General features: G+C 38.6%; 1 protein-coding gene across 1 annotated transcript in view; it reads left to right on the plus strand.

Annotated features, from left to right (window-relative positions):
• Positions 1 to 204: 204 nt before the first annotated feature.
• Positions 205 to 23,504, plus strand: part of LOC140343034 (uncharacterized) — a 30,612-nt gene continuing 7,312 nt past the window's right edge. The window contains exons 1-19 of the mRNA XM_072429496.1: positions 205 to 438; positions 579 to 689; positions 2,008 to 2,118; positions 2,918 to 3,028; positions 4,738 to 4,930; positions 5,548 to 5,693; positions 6,840 to 6,959; positions 9,503 to 9,655; positions 9,832 to 10,060; positions 12,059 to 12,260; positions 12,749 to 12,896; positions 13,682 to 13,866; positions 13,982 to 14,111; positions 14,512 to 14,751; positions 15,875 to 15,987; positions 17,981 to 18,270; positions 20,746 to 21,114; positions 21,778 to 21,938; positions 23,213 to 23,426. Coding sequence (XP_072285597.1) covers positions 6,920 to 6,959; positions 9,503 to 9,655; positions 9,832 to 10,060; positions 12,059 to 12,260; positions 12,749 to 12,896; positions 13,682 to 13,866; positions 13,982 to 14,111; positions 14,512 to 14,751; positions 15,875 to 15,987; positions 17,981 to 18,270; positions 20,746 to 21,114; positions 21,778 to 21,938; positions 23,213 to 23,426 — 2,474 coding nt within the window. The 5' untranslated portion in view covers positions 205 to 438; positions 579 to 689; positions 2,008 to 2,118; ... (2 more) ...; positions 5,548 to 5,693; positions 6,840 to 6,919. The remainder of the gene's footprint in view (positions 439 to 578; positions 690 to 2,007; positions 2,119 to 2,917; positions 3,029 to 4,737; positions 4,931 to 5,547; positions 5,694 to 6,839; positions 6,960 to 9,502; positions 9,656 to 9,831; positions 10,061 to 12,058; positions 12,261 to 12,748; positions 12,897 to 13,681; positions 13,867 to 13,981; positions 14,112 to 14,511; positions 14,752 to 15,874; positions 15,988 to 17,980; positions 18,271 to 20,745; positions 21,115 to 21,777; positions 21,939 to 23,212; positions 23,427 to 23,504) is intronic.

Raw genomic sequence — 23,504 nt, forward strand, 5'->3', positions numbered from 1 at the left:
AGGAAACTGCAGTGATCAGTTGAATGATTTCCACTGATCCTGCCCCCCAGGTGAGTAATTCATTAGAAGGACCCATTCACCTTGTCATGCTTAGGGGACACCTTAATGTGTTGCTGTACATAGTTTCCATTTATTCTTGTTTGTCTTACTCTTTAGAAAGCACACATTCTTACTAATGTCATCTATCGCCTCTCATCGCAGGTTTTCAGGGGCCAAGATGTGAAACCGACATTGACGAATGCTCCAGCTCGCCATGTCACCATTCTGGCCTTTGCGTAGACCACCCTGGTTTCTTTACATGTGAATGTTTGAGTGGATTCATAGGTCAACTGTGTGAAGAAGACATTGATGAATGTGCCAGCCAACCATGACATAATGGGGCCACTTGCCTGGACCAACAAAATGGATTCCGGTGTTTGTGTGAGCCCGGGATCACAGGTAACCGGTCTTTTTTAATGGTGTACCGTATCCAATATTCTGCTCATATTATTTTACAATTATTCCCACTTTCTGTCTACTTGCATAGAATTTTGTTTTGTTTTTAATTGTAAAAATATCACATTCTGTTCTTACTGCAGGTATCACATGTGACATCAATATTAATGAATGCAGCACTGACCCGTGCCTTCACGGACATTGCATTGATCTGGTGAATTCATTTCAGTGTGTATGTGAACCTGGGTATTCAGGTAACTTTTTTTTGGAAATATAGCAAAACAAAAAAAATGTATACCGTTCTATATGAGTCCCAATGTTAAATACCCATCATTCGTGTTTCAAAAATGTAAATTCATATTTATATATTTAGGATTTAAATTATAGATTTAGAATGGTGGCGTTTCGCTTTTTAGCCCCTTCATGTCCAATGGTCAAATTTTGCAGCGCCAGTATCTATCAGTTAACTTAACAACTTTATTACTAGGTTGTACACCTAAATACTTTAATACTTATTTTAAGGACATTTTAGAATGTATTTATTTTTTCCCGAAAGCCTGACAAATAGAATATATATATATGCATTTTTACTAGTTTTGTAATGTATTAATTGTTTTTAGCAGTGCAACTGAATAAGACAGATAAATAGTGCAGCCTGAATGTGGCATTAGTGATGGATTTGACTTTCACTGACGGCTGGGATTGAGAGAATAGCGGCTACGCGAAGTTACGGCTTCAGGCTCTCATAGTGCAGAAGGGATATTACATATCGTTGGTATCAGGAGCTATATAATTATACAATATATACAGATTGCAGGCAGGAGGGGGGAACCCGGTGACAGGCATATCAGCTATAGCCAAATAAGTAATAACAGATGTGCAAAAAGAAGTAAGATACCTAAGTATCGAAATGACTCCTGATTAATGTAATGAAATAATAGCTGGATTCAGAAACTCATGTAGCATTGGATCAATTTTGCTTAATCCTTAACTGCAAATACAAAATTTAGTTTAGATGCTGGGTATTGGTTTGAAAAAAAATGCCAATGTTAAGATTATTATTATACTGTATTTATAAAACACCAACATATTATGCAGTGCTGTACATTAAATAAGGGTTGCAAATTACAGACTGATACAGACAGTGACATAGGAAGAGGAGAGGACCCTGGGGTATGGAATGGTGGGTAAGTAGTCAGAGATTATGAGAGAGAAGATGATGGGAAGGCAAGTTTGAAAAGATGGTTTTGAGATCTCTTTTAAATGTGCAGAAACTAAGAGCAAGCTGAATAAGATGAGGAAAACCATTCCAGAGAGTCGGGGCAGCTCTAGAAAAGTCTTTGAGCTGTGCGTGTGAGGAGGTTATGAGAGAGAAAGTCATTAGTAGGTCATTGGAGGAGCAAAGAGAGCGGCTGGGAGTATATTTGTGTATTAGATGATATGTCAGCTGTCTCAGTGCTATTTGTCTGGTTTTCTTCCTGACTGCTTCAATTAGATGGTATAATGCTTTGTATTTCTTCTATTTTATAATTACTTAAATTGTAACATTTAGTAATTCTACTCTTGCCACAGGTATCACATGTGACACAAATATTAATGAATGCAGCAGTGACCCGTGTGTTTATGGACGTTGTATTGACCTGGCCAATTCATTCCAGTGTGTATGTGACCCTGGGTATTCAGGTAAGAAAATAACAAAGAATATGATGTATCCCAACCAGACTGCGTTCAGTTGGGTAATATGGTCACTACCAGGACATACGTTTAAAATACAATAAAATTTCTGTAAATATAGTCTAAAAAGAACTAAAAATATTGGACTATTTGAGCTGAATCATCTTATTTTTTTTTTGTTTTTGGGGGTGACGGGTGGGAGTTGTATTGGCAAGATGTGTCCAACAAACAGGGTTTGATTCTTCTACTTGTCATAGACTTTCATGTGCTTGCTTCTTTTTTATTCCATTTTTCATTGAGAAAAATAGATGGTAAAAAATGGGAATACAAATTCCTGAACAATATATATATGTGCACAAAAATCTTGGTGATCCAATGCCAAAATTGGGTTGACCAAAATGTCTACTGCTTAACCACATGCAACAACATGGCAAATAACTCCAGAATACCACCACCATGTGTTGGCATCTTTCCCAAAACCTCTCTTTTTAAAGTACCAAAGATAAAACTAAAAAGGTAAACTGAGTTTTCATGTCCTGGAAATTTCTGCTTGAATCTGGAGGTGTCTTTAAAAATTTTATGGGTAGGAAAAAGTGCAATGGGCTTAAAATGACTTATGAAAATTCCGGCTCTTTACTATCCTAAGCCAAAAAATGCCCTTTTATAATCTTATTATTTTATACTAAAGTTATGAAAAGATTTTCTTGCCGTTGGTTTGCTTGTTGACCAGTGATATATAGTATTGGATTATATATATTTTTTTAAATCATATTAATTGTGACAATATTACATTCCATTGTTTCCATAGGTGCCACATGCGACATAAATAACAACGAATGCAGCAGCAACCCGTGTAATAATGGACGATGCATTGACCTGGTGAATTCCTTCCAGTGTGTTTGTGATTCTGGATTTTCAGGTAACAAGAAAAATTAATAATGATTAGGTTTTATCTTAACAATGTCTTTGAAAATGGATTTACTGGAGAAACTTATTCTGCTGCTTTGTTTGTTAACCATAGTCAGTACCAAACCAACTGTAAAATTTTGTTCTGTTTTAGGGTTCCCATAAATAAGTGGTGGTTGTAGCATGCAACTGGGGAAATAATTCTTTTGAGAAAAACAATTCATATTCATGATCCCGATAATCATCTTTGTATGTTTATGTATCAAACATCTGTAATATACAGATGTCATTATTTAGGCATGATATGTCAAATTGACCGTTCATCCTCTATTTAGTCTATTGGTATCCAGTTAACTAAATCCCCTGAGGAAGCATATTTGCGAAATGTGTTGGGATAACAGAACTGACCTGAAACAAAGAAATTATTTTTCTAAATAGGCCTGATTTATCAAAGGTCTCCTAGGCTGGAGAGAATACACCTTCCACAGTAAAACTGGGTCATCCAGCAAACCTGGAAAAGACTTCGTAATTTGCTATTTTGTTAGCAAATGTTTTAAATTCTGGACTATTCCTGATCTATTCCAAGTTTGCTGGATCACCCAGCTTCACTGTTTAAAGTGTATCCTTTCCAGCCTCAGGTTCAATGTATCATTTGCGCATTAATTTTTATTGATGCACAGAAATATTGTGTTTAAATAGTTGTTCTCGTGTTAGTGTTTGAGTCAATCAATACAATTGTTATTGTTTTATACACATATCTGAAGTCTGTACCCTTATCTTGTCAACCAAAAAAATCCCTCTTTGTTCTAACACAAACGATATTTGGGATCACCTGTGTTTTTTATACCCGTAACCTTATTTATGGGGAGAAGCACTAAGTCATTGAACCTAGGAGCCAATATTTTCATCTAAACTGGCAGCACAGTTCCTATTGGCATGTAATCATCAATCAATCCAGTCATTATTGGCCAGATAATGTGAAAATCATCTTCAAGTGAACCAAAAATAAAAATTCTTCTAATAACATTTTGAACAACATTTTTGTTACCTAAATAAAAAAATTTTGCTCCTGATCCCATCACCTAAAGCCTTGGGAAAAAGGCCATTGTGAGTATTTCATGCAGTTGGAAATTGCAACAGGTATGAAAAACCCGGTCTTGTACATCTGCCATAAAAAAGGAGGAACAACTATTTATTAAAAGTCAAGAATATCTTTTTTTGGATTGTTTTTAGATGTAAATTTTGGAGAATTGGTTGGATTTTAGCTTTTGGTTTACACAATTTAATTTCCACTTGTTGTGATAGTGGAAGCCCCTTGTTAAAAATAGGTGTACTACACTGAAATCATGCAGACCCGTGATCACTTCTTGGTTGGTACAGGGACCAGATTTTTTGCAAAAATGATGTTTACTGTAAATAGCATAAGCTTACATGCTGACGCCCCAGGGGGTTTACTTGGTACCCAACAGCCAGAGTTTGGAAAAAAAAAACAGATAAACTTTAACGTATTGGCAGCTAGTAAATATCCACATTTAGCCCAATAATAAATAAATAAACACATTTTTAATTTGTAACAATTTTTTTGAGACTCTAGCTGTTTGCTTTTAAAGTGAGACAACTAGGGCACCATAATTTATAAACTCCTCAAGGTTTATATTTTCAGTTTTGGCTTGGTTGTGCCTACATTGTCAGGAAGACTTACTACTTTCATTTTCTTTTCAGGCACTGTTTGTGAAGTAGACATTGATGAGTGCAGATCTTCACCATGCCAGAATGGAGGAACCTGCCAAGATTTGGAAGATGGCTTTCAATGTATCTGCCCATCAGGAACTGTCCTTCCCCTCTGTGCCTTAGATAATTCCACCATCACCAACACATCATGCCTCCATGGCAGCTATCAGATACAAAACAACAGGTGAGGGCAGCAACAGGATCAAATTTGGGGTTTATTGCAGATCAAGATTGTTCTACATCAACGTTTTTCCTGATGTTTTCTGCTGAAGGTCCAGAGAAAGAAGAATTATTTTATTCTTGTGAAAAGTTCATCCAAAAATTTAAATTACATGGATAAAAAGATGTTATGTATAATGTAAGGATTTGTGGTTTGCCTGAAGTTCTATTATTAGGCTTTTCGGTGCAATATAAAGATTTTAGCAAGTTCATAGGACAATGAGATTGTGTAAAGGGCATGAGTATTTCTGAGGAACCAGATATCCATCATAGCTTGATCGGTTGAGACATTTTAAGACATGACTTCCATGTCTCCAAGGTCATGGGCATATATCTTTCAAGCTGGGGCCAAGGCCATACAAAAAAATATATAATCTGTCAAAAGGGGCCAACAACTACTGCTAAGATAGAGGAAAGTTTTAGTTATCTCCTAGATTGGTGGACTTAAAAAGTTGCCAAACATGAACAAAATTGTGCATGTCAGATAAGTAATGAATATGAAGGATATAAATCATTCCAGACAATGCAATTTTACCATTATGAAGAGCTCTCCTTCCATTCTACTGTTTCCTTCTCTTGCAGTTCTCAGTGTGCCTGTGACGTAGGTTGGACAGGACCATCTTGTGATACTCCAATTAGTGAATGTGCCACTATTCAGTGTGAAAACGGGGGAATATGTCATCCTTACCAGGGGGGATACAACTGTTCATGTCCAGCAGGATACACAGGTACCCAAATATTATTTATTTATGATCAGACCAGTGCCAGTCTTCTGTAGCGCTTCCCAACCAGGGTTCCATAAAACCTCAGGTTCTTAAGTTTTTCTAAGGTTGCTTTGGGTCCTTTAAGCAGTGTTCAACATTGATCTCCCACCTACATTAACCACCAACTCGAGGAGGAAAATGTCCAATAAATACGAAGTCATTTCCAATGACTTCTATTTTTCAAGGTTATTGTAATTTTCATGATGAGCACGTTTTTCATTAATTAACCAATACTGTTTTTTAATATTGTAACATATAGAAAGTGATGTTACAAATCAGTTGCAGGTATACCATATTATTTTTATTTTATTCTATAACTAATTGATCATTTAAATGTTCTATTAGCAATGGATATAACCTTCTTTGTGTTATGGTTCCCCATGGCAAAAAGGTTACAAAGGTTACAAAGTTGGTCTACTGATGCAAACATTTTTGAATGATGACCCATACCATCTGTGGCCATTATAAATGCTTCATTAGAGACAGAACTTACTCTATATTTGTCTGGTGTATGGGAAACCTGCTATTTCTGTCCTCTGCCTCTGGAAATTTCATGGGTGACAGTTTCATGGGTGACAATCCAATGCCATAAGTGTTTTCTGAGGCACGAACCTGTATATGGTTCACAAGTTCTGACTTTAGTTCTAATTCAGTGGTGATCTATGTGATAGTTGTGAACGACAATGTATTGGAAGTAAAAGTGCAATGGTGGACTCCATATTTTTACCATATGGGTCTCCTTCAACCTAAAAGGTTTGATAACAGACATTTCGTTTTTTGACGTCTACCTTTGAACTGTTTGGTCCACTGTCTTCTTATACCCCCCAGTGCATTCCAAATGAAGGAATGGATTTTTGGGATTTCTGCCCCAAGAACATCATAAAAACAAGTAGAGAGGACGGAATCATAGAAAACAATAAATACGCCATCCCCACCTCATTGTATGGTAGCGAAATGAAACAAATACAAGTTTACATCAATATTCAGTAACCTACCAGCAAATTCCAGGTTGAAACATACTCAAGATGTTTAGGCTTTGGATATACTTGAACAATTAAATTGCTGTTTTGGTACTGTGTATACAAATATCTGACTTATTTTTTGCTGCAGGGTTAAATTGTGAAATTGCCATTCAGTTGTGTACCCCAGAGACCTGCCTTAATGGAGGCACTTGTCATGAGAACCCCAACATGACCAACCCCACCTGTCTTTGCCTTGCTGGATGGCAAGGTAAGTCTGCTTGTTTTAAATAACACATAATGGCTTTTTATGTATTTTTACCAGTTATTATGGCAAGAATTAAACATCAGGCAACATTTTAGGGTGCACCTGATGCCCAGATTATGCCCATTGAAATATTTTCAAATGAGTTGGTTGACCCTCTACCTCATGAAGCCAACCGTGCCTATATTAGTGTTATTCCCAAACCAGAAAAGGACTCCACGAATATCACTAATTACAAGCCCATCAAGCTAATCAATTGTGATTTGAAACCTATGACCAAGATATTGTCAGTTCGTTTGAATTCATTTTTGGGAGTCTATAGCCATCCAGATCAGGTAGGCTTCATGTAGTATATGCAGGTTCCTGACCATCCTAGAAGTTCCATAGATTTAATATCCCTGCTTCACTTTAACTGGGACAATGGTCCTAAGAGAGAGGCAATGTTTCTGGCAATTGGCCTGCAAAAGGCTATCGATAGCGTGTCCTGGTGGTACCTATTTTCAGTTTTGTCACTTTTGGGCTTTGGGCAATATTTAATCAATATCATGCGAGCCTTATACGACAAACCTATAGCAAGTATCTCATTAGGTGGCTTCCTCTCTCCCAATATCTCCATCAGAAAAAGTACAAGGCAACGCTGTCCATTATCTTCACTTTTAATTGTTATAGCTATTGTACCTCTTGCTAGGTCTATCCCAGCAAATCAAGATATCAAGGGGATCCAGAGTGGTCAGACGGAACATAAACATTCACTCTTCACAGATGACTTTCATATGTATGTGACTCATTCACATATTACACTCCCAAATCTGTTCCATTTATTGGAGACTTTTGCAAGCCTTTCAGGTGTCCAGGTCAATCAATCTAAATCCCAGGCCCTTAACTTTAATATGCTGGTGCCTCAGTTGTCACTTTTGAAAGAAAATTTTGATCTCTGCTGGGAGGAAAGGTCCCTTCATTACTTGGCGATTCATTTAACCCCTAGGTACCAGTCCTTGTTCCAAACCAATTACACCCCTCTCCTCAACAAGATTTATGCTGACCTAACACGATGCTGCCCTGGCATTCCCCCCGGACAAACTGTCATATATGAGGCCTTGGACAAATGATCTTGGGCCCTCTTGGTCCCATGAAGAATGAAAGAAAGTAGCCTTCTCTCTTTCTAAATTTTTTCTCAATTCATCATTAGTAGAGGCTAATTATAACGTTCTCCTCAGATGGTACTTAATATCAGACAGACTTCCAAATGTCATCCCTCCCCACTGTGCTTCAGAGGTTGTGATGCCAGGGGCACCATTATATATATGTGGTGGTCCTGCCCTATAGCCCAGAACTTTTGGTCAGAAACATTCCGAATAATTTCCAGGGTTTTAAAGAAGGATGTACCAAGTTCTCCGGAGAGTGCTTTATTTAGTAAATGTGACACAGGGGTTTCCAAACACTCTTTGAAATTGATAAAACTTATTCTGTTAGCGGCTTGCATCATTTTGGCTAACTCATAAAAATTTATTGTGATTTTGCTGGACCCTTTCGTTGTGAAAATGGACTGAATTATTATTAATGAACAGCTAATGCACACACTCAATAATACTTTAGGAAAATTTGATGCTTTTCGGGATCCCTGGAAGGAATACAGATCACACTAGATGGGTGTCGCTTTTTGTTTTTTTCCCCTTTCCCCTTGTCCCTGTCCTGTCCACTCCTTTGGCCTCTTCAGCTTTGGGCATAAAGGGTTGTTTACTCATCAGATTGTTATTGTGATTTATGTAAGCTGGTGAGGCATGTTTGCCCTTCTGTTATTACTATTGTTATTATTATTATTATTGTTGTTGTTGTTACTATGTCATTTTCTTTTCTCTGAAAAACTAAAAAAAAAAACATTGAAATAGAAATGAGTTAGTTAAAGGAGGGCTCTTATAATGTTTTGTACAATATGGACCTGGTTTATTAAAGCTTTTAAAGACTGGAGAAGATAGTCAAGCATGGGTGAACCTGGGTGATCCCAGCAAACCTGAAAGGGATCTGGTCAAGGATTGAAAACATTTGCCAAAAATGTTCTCCATTTGCGAAGAGATTTATTAAATAAGGCTATACGACAATTATACACATGTAGAAGAAGAAAATATTTAGCTTGAGTAGTTTAACTGCTCTTCGAAAATACTAACACTTCTGTTCAGCCGGCAGTAAAGCCCTACGCTTCTTTTTTTCTTGTTTTCCAGTTTCTTCCTAGTGTCATTGATGGTTAAAGCTTGTTGTTTACAAAGCTCAATAGCTCAAACTTAAATCTACTCACACAGGTGTATGACAAACAGGTGTACTTTTTCCTCCCTCCTCTTCTTTTCTCTTTACAATATCTTCCCAAGATTAAATTAAACACATTTTATTAACAGAAAGCAACATATGTGCCGTCTCTCTTTAGAAAGATTGTTATTTGGGATTCCTTTCAGGCAAAAAATGAATTAGCAAAGCTTTTCTTATTGTATACGAACATTGTAATAACCTAAAAAACAATCATATAAAACCTTTATTTGTTCTCTTGTTTGTTGCAGGTTCACACTGTGAAGAGGATGTAGATGAATGTTCAGATGATCCCTGCAAGAATGGGGCAAGTTGTGTTAATATCCCTGGAGCATACGGCTGCGTTTGTACCCCGGGTTACACCGGACATCACTGTGAATCTGCATTAGATCACTGCTTGCCAGGTGGTTTGCCAAACAATCATTGGATGTCATTGGTCTGTAGCAACCAATCAAATGCTGCCTTCTGAAAATGGCAGCTGATCTAATTGGTTGCAATGGGCCATGCAAAATAGTACAGAAACATTTTTTTATTATTTTTTTTTTGACACTTTACCCTTTATTTCCCATTCTCTCCATAGATAGTTGCCAGAATGGAGGTACATGTCTCAGTCTTCTTGATTCGTTCACCTGTATATGTCCCTTTGGATATACAGGAAACCAGTGTGAGGAGCATGTGGACAGGTGTGCAAGTTCACCATGCCAAAATGGGGGATCATGCAAGAACCATGGTGACTCCTATATCTGTGATTGTGCCCGAGGATACGAAGGAACAGAGTGTGGGGTGAACATCCAGGATTGTACCAACAGGTAGGGAATGCAGAAGCAATTCAAATCAAAGAGAGAATCCTTCCTCTGAATCTCAAAGCATTGTTTTTCTTTTTATGTAGCATTTACTGGCATAGAAATGTATTTGTGGTATGTATAAATCGAAATGTGAGCTATTTTTTTGCCTAAAGGTGATCTAAACCCATCAAAACCTTTTATAACATTTTCAAGTAAAAATGATGCGCCAAGACAGCACGGTGGCTTAGGTTCGATTCCCAGCCAGGACATTATCTGCATGGAGTTTGCAGGTTCTCCCCGTGTCTGCGTGGGTTTCCTCCCACATCCCAAAAACATGCAGTGAAGTTAATTGGTTTCTCCCTAAAAAATTGACCTTAGAGTACAATACTGACATATGACTATAGTAGGGACATTAGATTGTGAGCTCCTCTGAGGGACAGTTGGTGAAGCAACTATGGACTTTGTGCAGCGCTGCGTAATATGATGGTGCTATATAAATACTGTGTAATATTAATAATAATAATGGGCCGACTGCAGCATGCAGGGTAGCTGGTGTGTAAACATGTGGCTTAGCTGTGAGATTTCAGTACGGTATTATTGTTTGCTTCAAGTTCCATCCAAAATTGACTAATAGAAATAACATTAAAACTTAAGGACTTCAAAATTGTAACAACTAGAGCAAAACTTATAACAGCTTCACTGCCATGACTACCGATCTGTTCCCCACTACTGATCCTAACAGAGAGCGTTGCTAAGAACACAAGCATCAGATTCTCTCTCCTGAGGAAGCGGATATTTCCGGGAAACGCGTAGAGAAGTTACCCAGAATGTATCCCTCACAGGGACTTTCTGAAAGGAGAGATTTTTGTGGTTAATAATGGTTTTTATGTGGTTTTATGTACTGGAAATTAGCCTTGTAATGTAAATATTATTACAAAATTTTGTTATTTTTATAATATATGTTGTTGATATTGGCCTAAAAAATCCCGCTACAAAAATTGGTGTTCTTCACCGTATATTCTTTATTTTCAAGTAATTTCCAAAGTTGTTATCTGTCTTACTGTCGGGGTTACTGTTCCAATTCCATTGCTCTTGTGTTGTTACCATGTCACATTCACCCCTGGGGAAGACTACACGATGGCACACATTGCTCATGCATGGTTCACTCATGTCACCACCATCAGTTAGCTGGTCCAGAGCAATGATGTGCCACCAACATTGAATCAAGTGCATGTAGTTTGAAGGGTTCTGATCTCCTTTAAGCACAGCTTCTTCCAAATTAGTACACAGACTGGGATAAAACGCACAAAGGGGATAACCTATCCACAATGCATTTACAAGGGCTGAATAAAGTCAATCAGTTCCAAACTTTGGCAGCCTCAAATAGGTTCAAATTGGTAAATTACCGAATGTCACCAGCACAACAACCTTGCCAACCTGCAGCTGGTGGTCAGATCTTACAGTATTCTGTTCCCTACCCTGGAAGTGGAAGATTTCTTTCTAGGAAAGTTTAAACTACCATCCAGCAGGCGTTTTTGCCTCACAGCAGTGACTTAGGGTATTTCTTCCTTCTCCACAATTAGCCCTATGTTATACAATAAAACAATATTTGCACAAATTTTAACTTTTCAGTTCTCTGAATGTCGCCGTCTGCCACAACCATTACATACTGTGTACCAGGGCTAGCGCAGCTGACAGTTTTAACTTTGGGAAATTGTAGGTGAAAAATGTCATCACTTTGGTAAAACAACTTAAAACCAATAAAGAAAGCAGAGAAATGGAGGATTTCTGGTGATATTTACCAGTTCATAGGCTTTGAATGGCTTCTGAGGGCTACAAAAGTTCCTTTCTACTCCCCTCGACCTGTTTTTGTGCATGGGACACATAGTAGGAACATCAAATACAGATATAAAACATGAAAAATGGAAATAATAAAATACACAAAAAAAGGAAAAAAGACTAAAATAAATAGAACATCAATGAACAAATAATAATAAATGTTTTGTTTCTTATATTTTTTAGTTCCTGTCTAAATGGTGGCACTTGTGTTGATGGCATTGCCTCCTACACCTGCCTATGCCCAGACAGGTTCACTGGAAGCCAATGCCAAAAACAGCTGACCTTCTGTACCCCTGATTCCTGCAAGAATGGAGGTACCTGCCATGAAGTCCCTGGTGGGTACATCTGCTCCTGTCCTGAAATGTACACAGGAGGTGCCTGTGAGGTGAGGACAAATTATGTTATTATATTGATACCTTTGAATGCCCAACTGGGCGGCATAGTGGTTAGCATTCTAGCTTTGCCATTAGTCTCCATGATGCAGCTTTCCTTTGAAACCCTTCATGTATTCAGTTTGTTTGTTGTCACTGGGTTTGTGTAAATTTCCACCTAAAAATTTGCTGGTAGGTTACTGAACATTGAAATAAACTTGTATTTGGTTCAGTCCCCTACTCTGCCATGAGTGATTTGAATTTGGTGCTTGGCAAGGTTAGATGTTGGATCAGCAACACTGTCCTGTGGGATTTACAAAAATGAAGGGAAAATGGTGCAAAATACAAAATAGGATACATTATCCTTTGCAACTTTCCATGTTATCTGTAACAACTAATTAGATTTAAGTGCTAGTTTGAATCCTAAAGCAAACATCTACTGTATGCTATGGTAAGACCACAGATTTCCATGGCTTTACCCTTCTTCTTAACATCCCAATAGGACATCGTAGACTTCTGTGCTCGTAAACCATGTCAAAATGGAGGAATATGCTCTCAAACAGACACAAGATATCGGTGCCTGTGTGCCTTTGGATGGGTTGGAATTCACTGTGAGACCCCTGTGACCTGCAGTACCACAGCCTCCAGAGGTACCAACTGCGATCATCATCTGAGTGTTTTGTATGCACACGATACAAGTGTTTGTACTTCCAATGCCTATTAAATGTAGGACATATTTGTCACAAAAGAAAGATTTAATTGACTATGTTTTATTTAAAACAGTCAATTTCCTTTATGAAAGTTTTGAACACCTGACTATTTATTACTATATGAGCTTTGTTGGCCAACTATTCCAATACAGACTTGAACAGCCTCCACTCTTCTAGGAAGCCTTCTGTGGAAATGTGTAACGATTAAGGCAAAAGAGAGTCTGATAGGTCAGACACTGATGAATATCCCAAAGGTGGTCAGTAGCTTTGTGATTGGAGCTTTGTGTAGATCACAAGAGTTATCACATGGTTGGATACATAAAATTGTGTAAAATACCTTTGTATGCCAAATAATGTTAAAAGTATCTTTCACTGGAAACACCTAAACTGAATAAAATGGAGGACATCTGCATACTTAGGAGCATATAGTGAGTTATGAGTTAAAATCCCATTTGGAGGATACATGTAAGGTGCAAAAAGTAAAAAAAAATTGCATTGGAAAAACCAGTAACACTTTCCCAAAGACCAGTTAGGAGATCAGAGTTTCAGATTGTTGTCTTCTGTGGGCACTTCATTGCAGCTGCAAATTTTCATAGAAATGTTTTTTCACCTTGTACTTGTATCAGCAACATAACCATCCAAAAGGCAGAAATGTTGATCTATTCAGTTACACTCATTTCAATATTCTGTTATTCTTCCACTTATGCGTTTGTGTCCCTTTGTAGGAGTCGACCCTGACACACTATGTAACAAACATGGAACCTGCATGAATGTAGAAACATCTTATGTATGCCGCTGTTTCCCGGGTTACTCTGGCACTCATTGCCAAGAAAAGGTAGACCCATGTCACCCAAACCCTTGTAAGAATGGTGGAAGCTGCCGGGACAATTCTGGGTCACCCTCTTGCCAAGTGGGTATCTATATCCTTCATGTTATGGGCAAATGATTAATGTAACACCTAATGTTGACCTGTTTAGTTTACGGTAATCACAGTAACATTAGGAAACACTTGTTTCTTTGTACAGTGCCCACATGGATACCACGGGGCAACATGTGAAGAGAAGGATCCATGCCTTTCCCAGCCTTGTTACCACAATGGGGTGTGTGTGCCCAAAGGGAACAACTATAACTGTGTCTGCCCATCAGGAACCCAAGGTAAGTAAAGTTTAAAACTGTTAGACTGGTCTTTATAAGGCTCAGTCTGCCAAAAAGTAAAGTTGAAGTAGTTGATAAAGTCTGGTAAGGTTCATCCTTAGGAATTACATAAACTAGGAATGGAGGAGCAGTGGTAGTGAAGGCATCAGTCAGATCCCCGTTCCAGAGTCCAGGGTTCAAAGGTTTACAAAATCCTGATATTGGTGACATCCAGAAAGAACAATTTTCAGGAGGAGATTATAATTCCCTTTGGTGCAAGTTATCTGCTTTGTTAACGTGTTTCTTAAAAAAAACATTAAAGAAGAAGTGATGCTGAATAGAAAATAACCTTACTGCGCAGAGAGAAAATGAATTGTGAAATTGTGTCTAGAAATCATTATTTATCTTTTCTCCATATCAGGAGCCCGCTGTGAAATTAATATAGATGATTGTGCCACAAGTGAAGTTCGGTGCTTTCATGGGGGCACGTGTAAGGATGAAGTTGGGGCTTTCTCCTGTCTCTGCCCATTAGGGTATGTTGGAGATCGCTGTGAAGGAGATGTCAATGAGTGTCTGTTCAACCCCTGCGACCCAAAAGGGGCACATACCTGCGTTCAGGCCACCAACAGTTTTCAATGCCAGTGCCACCCACATTACACAGGTCAGGTTCAGAGCATGATCTTTTACCAGATCTTCTTCTCTACTCACTCCTACACTCTTTATTATTACTCCTACCCTCTCTTGTCCCCCATCTTTCTACTGCTCTCCTCTTTTCCTTTTCACTTTACTCTCCATCCTCTATTCCCCACTGCTCCCCTTCCTTAACTGCCATTCAATTCTCTCTTTCTTCTCCTCTGCTTTACTGTTCTCTGTCAGCCTACTTCTGTTCCCCTTGCTTCTTTTTCTCTTCCCTCCTTTAACTGTCCTCCACCCCCTTCCTTGCCTCCCCTCTCCTCTCCTTTTTTCCTCTTCTTCTTACCTTCCCTCTATCCACCCCTTTTCTCTCCCCCCCCCCCTGCTCTCCTCTTCTTCACCACTCCTCTTAGCTTTCCCCCCTTCTTCTCTCCTCCCCAACTTACCCTCTCTACTCCTCTCCCCCATTCTTTTCTTCTCTTTTCCCCCTTCCTCTCTTCTCCCATATTTCCCCCACTCTCCTCACCTCTCCTCTCCCCCTCGACTTCTTCTTTCCTCTCATCTTTGCCCCCATTCTCCTCACCACTCCTCTCCCCCTCTCCTTCTTCTCTCCTCTCATATTCCCCCCATTCTCCTCTCCCCCTCTCCTTCTTCTTTCTTCTCCTCTTTCCCCTATTCTCCTCATCTTTACTCTCCCACTCTCCTTCTTCTCTCTTCTCCTCTTTCTCCTATTCTCCTCACCTTTCTTCTCCCCCTCTCCTTCTTCTCTCCTCTCATATTTTCCCCATTCTCCTCACCTCTCCTCTCTCCTTCTCTTTCTTCTCTCTTCTCCTCTTTCCCCCCTTCCTCCATCTTCCCCAACCTCTCCCTTCCTCCTCTCCCTACCCTTGCTTCGCACCCTTTCCTTCTATCCTCTCTTTTTCCTCTTCTCCTCCCCTCTCCCCCATTCCTTACTTTCCTCTGCTTCCCTCCTGCCCCCTTACCCTTTTCTCTCCATTCTCTCCTCCTTTCTTTATCTGCTTGTCAAGACATATATAATACATATTCTTCAATTTTCCTTTCCTTTTAATTTTCTTTAATACTGCTGCTGTTTTATCTCCTGTATTTTCCACTAATTTCACTTATCCAGTAAATGTTCCATGTCTCCCCAGGTCAGAGATGTGAGCACATCATTAATTACTGTGATAATAACCCCTGTGCTAATGGTGGAACCTGTGCATTGGCCGTTAACACCACCCTGGGATTCACCTGCAGCTGTCCACAGGTAATTATCTCTAATTGGTCATATTAAGTCTGAATATTCACTGTCACTACTTGTTAGTATGAATTGATGAATAAATTTGTTTTATGGACAATCTGTTTTCTGTGATTGGCGCTGATTAGTGCTGACACCATCAGTTCCAAAATGGGTCAGATGCAGCGCTGGCATACAAGGAGCATCAGCTCACATATGTTTACTGTAAGAGCATCATTTTTTGATTAAATTAAGTAATAAATCAATAAAACCCCTGTTTGTATTTGTTCATAAGTTTCACTTTCTGTCCAAGACATACAACAAAAACTCCAAACCCAGGTGGAATCTCCAGCTGAGACCAGAAAAAGGGTCCTTATTTATTGGTTTCTCTTTACCTTGTGTTCAATCCCACAGGTTGGTGTTGAACGTTCACCATGTGCCATTAAAGTGACAGTACTGGATGTAATATATTGGGCCTGATTTATAAAAGCTCTCTAAGGCTGAAGAGCCTACACTTTTACCCAGCAAACCTGGAATGGATCTGATCCAGAGTACAAAACATTTGCTAGTAAATTCCAAATGACTGATAAAATCTATTATAGGTTTGCTGGGTCACCTTCAGTGATGAAATCATAAATCAGGCCCATTCTAAGAACATTCGAAGAGAATACATTTTCTCAAAATTTTTGATCCTTTAAATGGACAAAATGTTTCCCAAAGACTTCCAAAAAGGCTTTAGTTTGACCATTGAGTTTGGCAAACTTCAATGAATATTTACCAAAACCCATCATGAACCATGTTTATATTGCATTTAATGTTACTTTTAGGGCCAGTTCATGCATGCCCTTTTGCTTGATGTGTTTTCTATTGAAATTTAAATATGGGTTATGCACATTGATGTATTGAAATGAATTGTAAAATAGAATTGTATTAAAGGTCTATTATGTGCCAATATACTGGTATATTATATAAGCAGTACTGGATGTAACATATCCTAACAACATATGTCTAGAAAAGAAAATAGATTTTCCCAGAATATTTGAACATTTGGGTGGACAATTTTGTATCCAAAGACTTCAACTGGCTTTAAATTGAGCAAACGTTTTGGCAAACTTTAAAGGACATTCCCAAACCAATTAGAGATTTTAAATTCAATATAATGAATGAGTTTGAATACTTGTATCTGCCTGCAAAATTTATTGAGGTACTAAGGAAAAGCAAATATCAGTGGTGACTAATACAAAGTCAAGTCTGTGGTTTCTCCACCTGTAGCTGCCACAATAGTTTCATACATTGGATATAGGTGGAATACATCAACACGCCATGTATTTCAGGCATACTGTATATAAAGAACAAAGCCAAGGCTCTAGAGCAGCCATTTCTAACCAGGGTTCCTCTAGAGAAGTATTTTTTGACCTTTTTATCATGGGGGAACCCTTGAAATATCTTTCAGGTCTTAAGGAACCCCTTCAATATATCTTATATCCAAATTAGTATGGTGTTTAGAATTCAACGTATGTTTATAGCCATTTGGAAGAATGTAATCCTTAAAGATAGCCAAAAAGATCAGATGCATCTGTTAAACTGATTCTCAAATTGGTCGTTGTTCAAAGGAACCCCTAGCATCCTCCTCTGGAGAACCCCTGGGATTCCACTGGACCTTGGCTAGGAAACACTAATCTAAAGGTTGTCAGAGTTCCTTGGTTTTCTGGATGTAATTATATTTGATAGGGCCACAAGCAAAACCAAATGATGTTTTACCTGTTTATAGTGGTTGAAATTGGGCAGCACACTGACCATCACTGTAAAGTGACAAATTTCCGACAAATTTCTTCTTCCGACAAATAGAGTTCCCAAAACCTAAACATTAAAAAGGTTGCGAAAGGCTGCTCTAAAGAACGAATTGTAGTCCCGTTTCAATCTTCAGGGTTAAATAAGTTTAAAAGTTGTATATAGGACCCACAGACAATATTACTTTTGTGGCATTCTAAAATGTAATATCGCTCTCTTTTCCATGATTTAGGATTTTTCAGGTCCCACATGCAGCGAGGTCATATTGTCCTGCAATACCTTCATTTGCCATAACGGTGGGAAGTGCAAACAAGACAAGGGAGAAGCTCCTCGCTGTATCTGTCAAAGCGATTACACCGGCCCCCAATGTCAGCAGCCCCCTTCTTCTCAGGGGCCCTGGGATGGCTGTCAAGAAGTCATAGAGTGCCAGAGAAAGTTCAACGATGGAGTTTGTGACAAACAATGCAACAACAAGCAGTGCCTGTACGATGGCTACGACTGCAACACCAGAAAAAGCTGCAAGTAAGTCGGCCATGATGGGAAGCTTTACTTTTTTTTTTCTTTATCCCTAAAAAAAAAAAAAAAAAAAAGATAATTAGGCTTTAGATATACTTTACCAGAATTGGTTGCTTTCTTTATATATAGATAAATAACATTACTGGTAACCAGGGCTGGTTTAGATAAATTCAAGCTAAGGGCAAGAGTCAAGGTTGGGCCACCATGACTGAATCCTGAAAAGCCTCAATACTGTGCAGTTCATAAGGCACCAAATGCTCTGTCCCATGCATCTTCCAAGAGTTTACCGCTCATTTTGCCTATGAGGTCATTAATAAGGTGATATTGGTCAACTTTTTTTTGCATATATTTCGAGGGGCTTTTTAGGCATATCTTATATACAACAGAATTCTTAAACCAGCAAGCTTTATTAACTAATCAAACAATATTCTTAAGAAACCACAGGGGTATATATTATCATATACAACTAACAATAGCATAAATTATTTTACAGCCATGACATAAATTCTCATGAAGTCTCATAAGCATTATATTAGTCGACTCGTTTCACAGACCTAATAGTCTGCTTCTTCAGGACAACCAAGAGACGTATAAATGTGCAATAATACATAATAACTATAAAAGGTGATAATGGAACTTTATTCTCACAGCACAACTGTTCCTCAATGCAGCTTACTTAGGGGGACAGCACAGCTCATGAATAGAGAACAGAAAGTGTGTTACTGGGTTTACCAGGTGGAACCCCTAAAGGTGAGCTGCAAAGTATTATATTCTTGGCTTTAGAAATGATTTAAACTCAACAGCAGCAAGGTCAATGTGCAGCTTGGACTCATAGATTCAGGAAATGTGAAAAATAACACGGGTACATTCAGGCACTTACAAATACAAATCTCTGGTGCTGAATCAGGCTGTCTTTAATTTCCCTCTCATGGTCCCAGGGACTATTTTCATACAGTCTGCAAGTATTAGAGTCCAGCCACAGGAACAGGGTGGGGTGGAATAAAAATAGCCTCAAAGACAAATGATTTTGGGAAGCAACAAAGAAGTATCAGCTTCGGAAGAGTCAGAGGTTGCGTTTCTTTTCCTGGATAATCATTACCCTTCCTGTTTCCTCTATTGACTCTTATACTGATGCGGAGCTCTAGGAATGAGCCAGTTTAAGAAAAATATATTGTTACCTTTTAGTCCATCCTTTTCTTTTAGGCTAGTTTAATATTCTTTGTATTTGTTTTTTTACATATAGTTGATACCAATTTCTATATTTTATTTCATTATTTTACTTTTAAAATAATGGGGGGAATTTTTGGCCCAGGAACAGGTCTATTAAAAAACCCATTGCAAAATACACCAAAATCATTTTCACCTTCTTCATTATTTTCACTGTATTTAACTGTCAAGAAAGGCATAATAATTATATTTTCACATGCAAAACAATCACATTTTCCGTTTCATAGAGCGTGTCATTTTTTAGTCATTTCCTGATAGCTAAAAGACAAAACATTGTACTGTAAACTACTAGTGTCTCTCACCCCCATGTAATAACAATGACACAGGAGGAGGAGAGGACCCTGCCCAAAAGAGCTTACAATCTAAGACATGAACAAAAGCAAGCATGTTTTTAGTCCAGCCTCGGGGACAACAATGGTTCCCTTCAAAAGATGAACTGTAGGAGTGATTTTAGCCACTTAGGGACAGAAAGTGTGTTATTTGCATGTGTTTTCCAGGTAAAAATAGGGAGAGAAGCCTAATAAATAAAATGAATAATGCAGCCACCAAATGTAAGAATCAATAAGATGTAATATAGATAGGATCCAACTAATATAATTTTGTTTTTGGGTTTAGATTCAGACATTTGGGATGCTTGACACAGCATAACACACCCATTACTTTCATGTGAATGTTTATTGTTTTTTTTGTTTTTACTATTGGACATAATTTTCAGACAAATGCCATAAAAATATACACTGCCAACCAATGTAATGTAATGTAATGTTTGTAAACTGAAAATTCTTTGGAAAGAATTCCAGATGATTCCATGTTGTATAGGAAGTCGTGCTTCCTGCTGTGGGAAGTGTGAACGTTTTAAATATCAAGGCAGATCACTTACACTATGATGGACTTCCTGGAAAATTAAAAAAAATATATCTGTTACTTGGGCAGTAAATGTATTTTGAAAAGCTTCACCGGGCTTGATGGGAACATTACAATATTAATCCGTGTGTTATTTTGTATACTGTTGTCCTGGTGTCTTTAACACAATAATACTCATACTTTAAAGCTGATTTGTATAGAAGAAGGTAAAGTAGATGTTAACCCTACGATACATTAGGGGGAAATTTTCAAAAAAGTAGCAGATATCTCTATCCATTCTACAGACCCTTACCCATATAGTACAGGAAAGTCTTATTTATATATAAATAATAATGTTTATTTAGGTAGATTTGAGGCTTCTATTTGACTTCTCTCCATTCCCTATCACAGGGCTGACTATGAAAGGTACTGCCAGGACCACTATGGCAATGGTCACTGTGAAACAGGATGCAATAACGCAGAATGTGGCTGGGATGGAGGTGATTGCCCTGCAAGCCATGAGAAGTCTGGAGGAAGGCTAATTTTGGTGCTGGGTTACAATTCCTCCACACTTCATCGGAGAGATATCATTGCACAGCTTCGCACTTTGTCCATCAATCTCCGCACCAAGCTACGTCTGGAAAGTGACGACAAAGGAGACATGTTGTTCCGATACTTTGAGGGGGACAGCACTAAAGACCTGTCTGCAGACCGACTGGAGAGATGGAAGTATGAGACTTCCAAGACTGAAACAGGGCAGAAGAATAAAGAGACTGTTGGGTAAGAAGTTCACAAAACCACTGGTCAAGGTACAAATTTTGAATTACGATTGTTGGAGGATGCTTGATGACTGCTTTTTGTATGAGCTACGTTTCACCCATAAGAGTGGACAAACAAGTTACATGGAGGGATATAAAAGTTTTTAGCTGCCTGTAAACATCTAATGGACCCCCTCACCCTAAATGCACCCCCTCACCCTACGGTTTTCTTGCAGAACTGGGGTTCAATGTCAATAAAAGTAAAAATATGGAAAAGGTTTCAAATGTTTAGTCATTTTCCTCCAGGGGTTACTGAGTGTTGCTTGGGTAATGAGCAAATCCTGCCTCTCAGATAAGTAACAGATAAGTAATCAATGGCCATTATTTTTTATATATGTATATTCTCCCTACTGATAAAGTTCTTTCCAATTACCACCATTGTAATGGAACCTTTCTTAAACTTACTACCAGTTTAGAGTGGTTCTGCTCCCATTGGCCACTATTGTAAGGGGTTCTTCCTACTGACCAACAGTCTAAAGGGCCCTACTTCACTGACCACCAGTAAAGGAGTGAAGTACGTTTTTATTGACTGTGTTTCTTTTCTTGCCAATATTTTATTATAATTAGTTTACTTTGTTAATGTTACTAAAAATATTATCTCCTAAAAACCTGTTTTTCCAAACAGTTGTGTTCTGTACCTGGAGGTTCTTAGTCCTAAGTGTCCCCAGTCCACCTGCATTGACTCCTCTGAGATGGCTGCTCGTTTTCTGAAAGCTCTAAATCAGACAGGAGAGGCAAGCCTAGGATACTCGTTTTTGGATGTGAAATCGGTGGATTCAACAAATGGTATGACAATAAACACCAACTTTGGCAAAAGGTCATAAGACCATAAGTCAGGTGATTGTCTAGGGTAGTGTTGACCCCCTTGAGGGCCAGGATCCAAACGTACAGCAGACAGAAAATTACTGGCCTGGTTGTGGGCCTCAGTGACAGGAGAAAATCCCTGATCTAGGGACCAGGGTAATAAAATCTATCTTTGTGGTGAACTCTTTCCTTCACTAGGTCTCCCCATCACTGCCCGCACCTCTTCTAATGGAGATATTCTATTCACACGACAGGTCGATGACTTGTTCAGATAATCAGCCCTGAACTCCCTTAGCCCCCACCATAGACTATTGGATGTAAATAGCTACAACGTATCCATTACAGATACACCAATGCAGACGACACAGAACAAAATAGTTTGTTTTTGCACACATATTGTTTGAAATGTTAAAAGACTCCCTTTCGGGATATTGCTCATTCCAGAGTTCTTCAGGGCTTCAGGACTTTAATGCTAGCTTTTAGAGGAAAGGCTGGCATAAGGAGGGGTAGAATAGAGCATAAAGAAGCACCCATACACAAGAAAAGTTAAAAAGCGGTGAGTAATACCAAGGTTCATTGTTATGAAGTTCAATAGACCCGCTGCAGTACCAGGGGCAACAACAGATAGGAAAGATTCTACAGTGTTTAAAGTCCTCAGACGGATAATTGGAGCCAACAGCAGTCAGTAATATGGTCGATAGACTAATGGCCAGGTTGGGCATGGACAAAATGGGTCCAGACCCTAGAAAGAGCCACGTTGTCAATAGCAAAGGTAATAGCTTGAAGATCAGAATGAGTACAAACAAGCTGATTTACAGGAAAATTATGGGTAATTATAGTACAAATATTACTGGAAACAGGCAACCCTGTTGATCTGCTGTAGGCTTAAAGCTATTGCTCTGCTTTAAAGTCAACTAATGAGGGCAGGTGTGCACAGCAGAGACTTGGGCTGTAATTCTAAATAACAACAAATAGATGGCACATACTTAAGTTTCATCTCTACAATCACTTTAGGATTTACAGGATATAGGTAATGTCCACATCCATATAGCCATCAGAGGTTTCCTTTATAGACAGTCTCTCAAAGTAAACCATCTCTTTCTTACCGTTTCAACATGCCAATACGTTAAAATACTGAAATTGACTAAAAGTAAATTTCTCCTTGATTAGTTTTGCATATTGTATCTTCTTTTGTTCATTAACACCATCTTTACCACCATTTTGTATCCTAATGTGACTTTTGTTGTTTTCTCCAGCCCCAGAGGGACTGCAGCCCCAATATCAATGGCCCTTGGTGGGTACAGCAGCTGGCGTGGCAGTGGCTGTAATTATTGGGGTGTTCTTTGGGGTTCAGCTAAGCAGAAAGAGACAACACGGAGTACTGTGGCTTCCTTCTGGCTTTAGCCGCCATCGAGCTCAAGAGGGAAGCAGAAGAAGGGAGCCCGTAGGAGAAGACTCTATTCGTCTTAAGTAAGTGCAGCGCTCTATCCTTGCTTAGTACCAGCATCCCATTGTAGTAGATAAGTTTTAAGCATTTCATTTTTGGAC

Source organism: Pyxicephalus adspersus, chromosome Z, assembly GCF_032062135.1.
Source record: "Pyxicephalus adspersus chromosome Z, UCB_Pads_2.0, whole genome shotgun sequence".
NCBI lineage: Eukaryota > Metazoa > Chordata > Amphibia > Anura > Pyxicephalidae > Pyxicephalus > Pyxicephalus adspersus.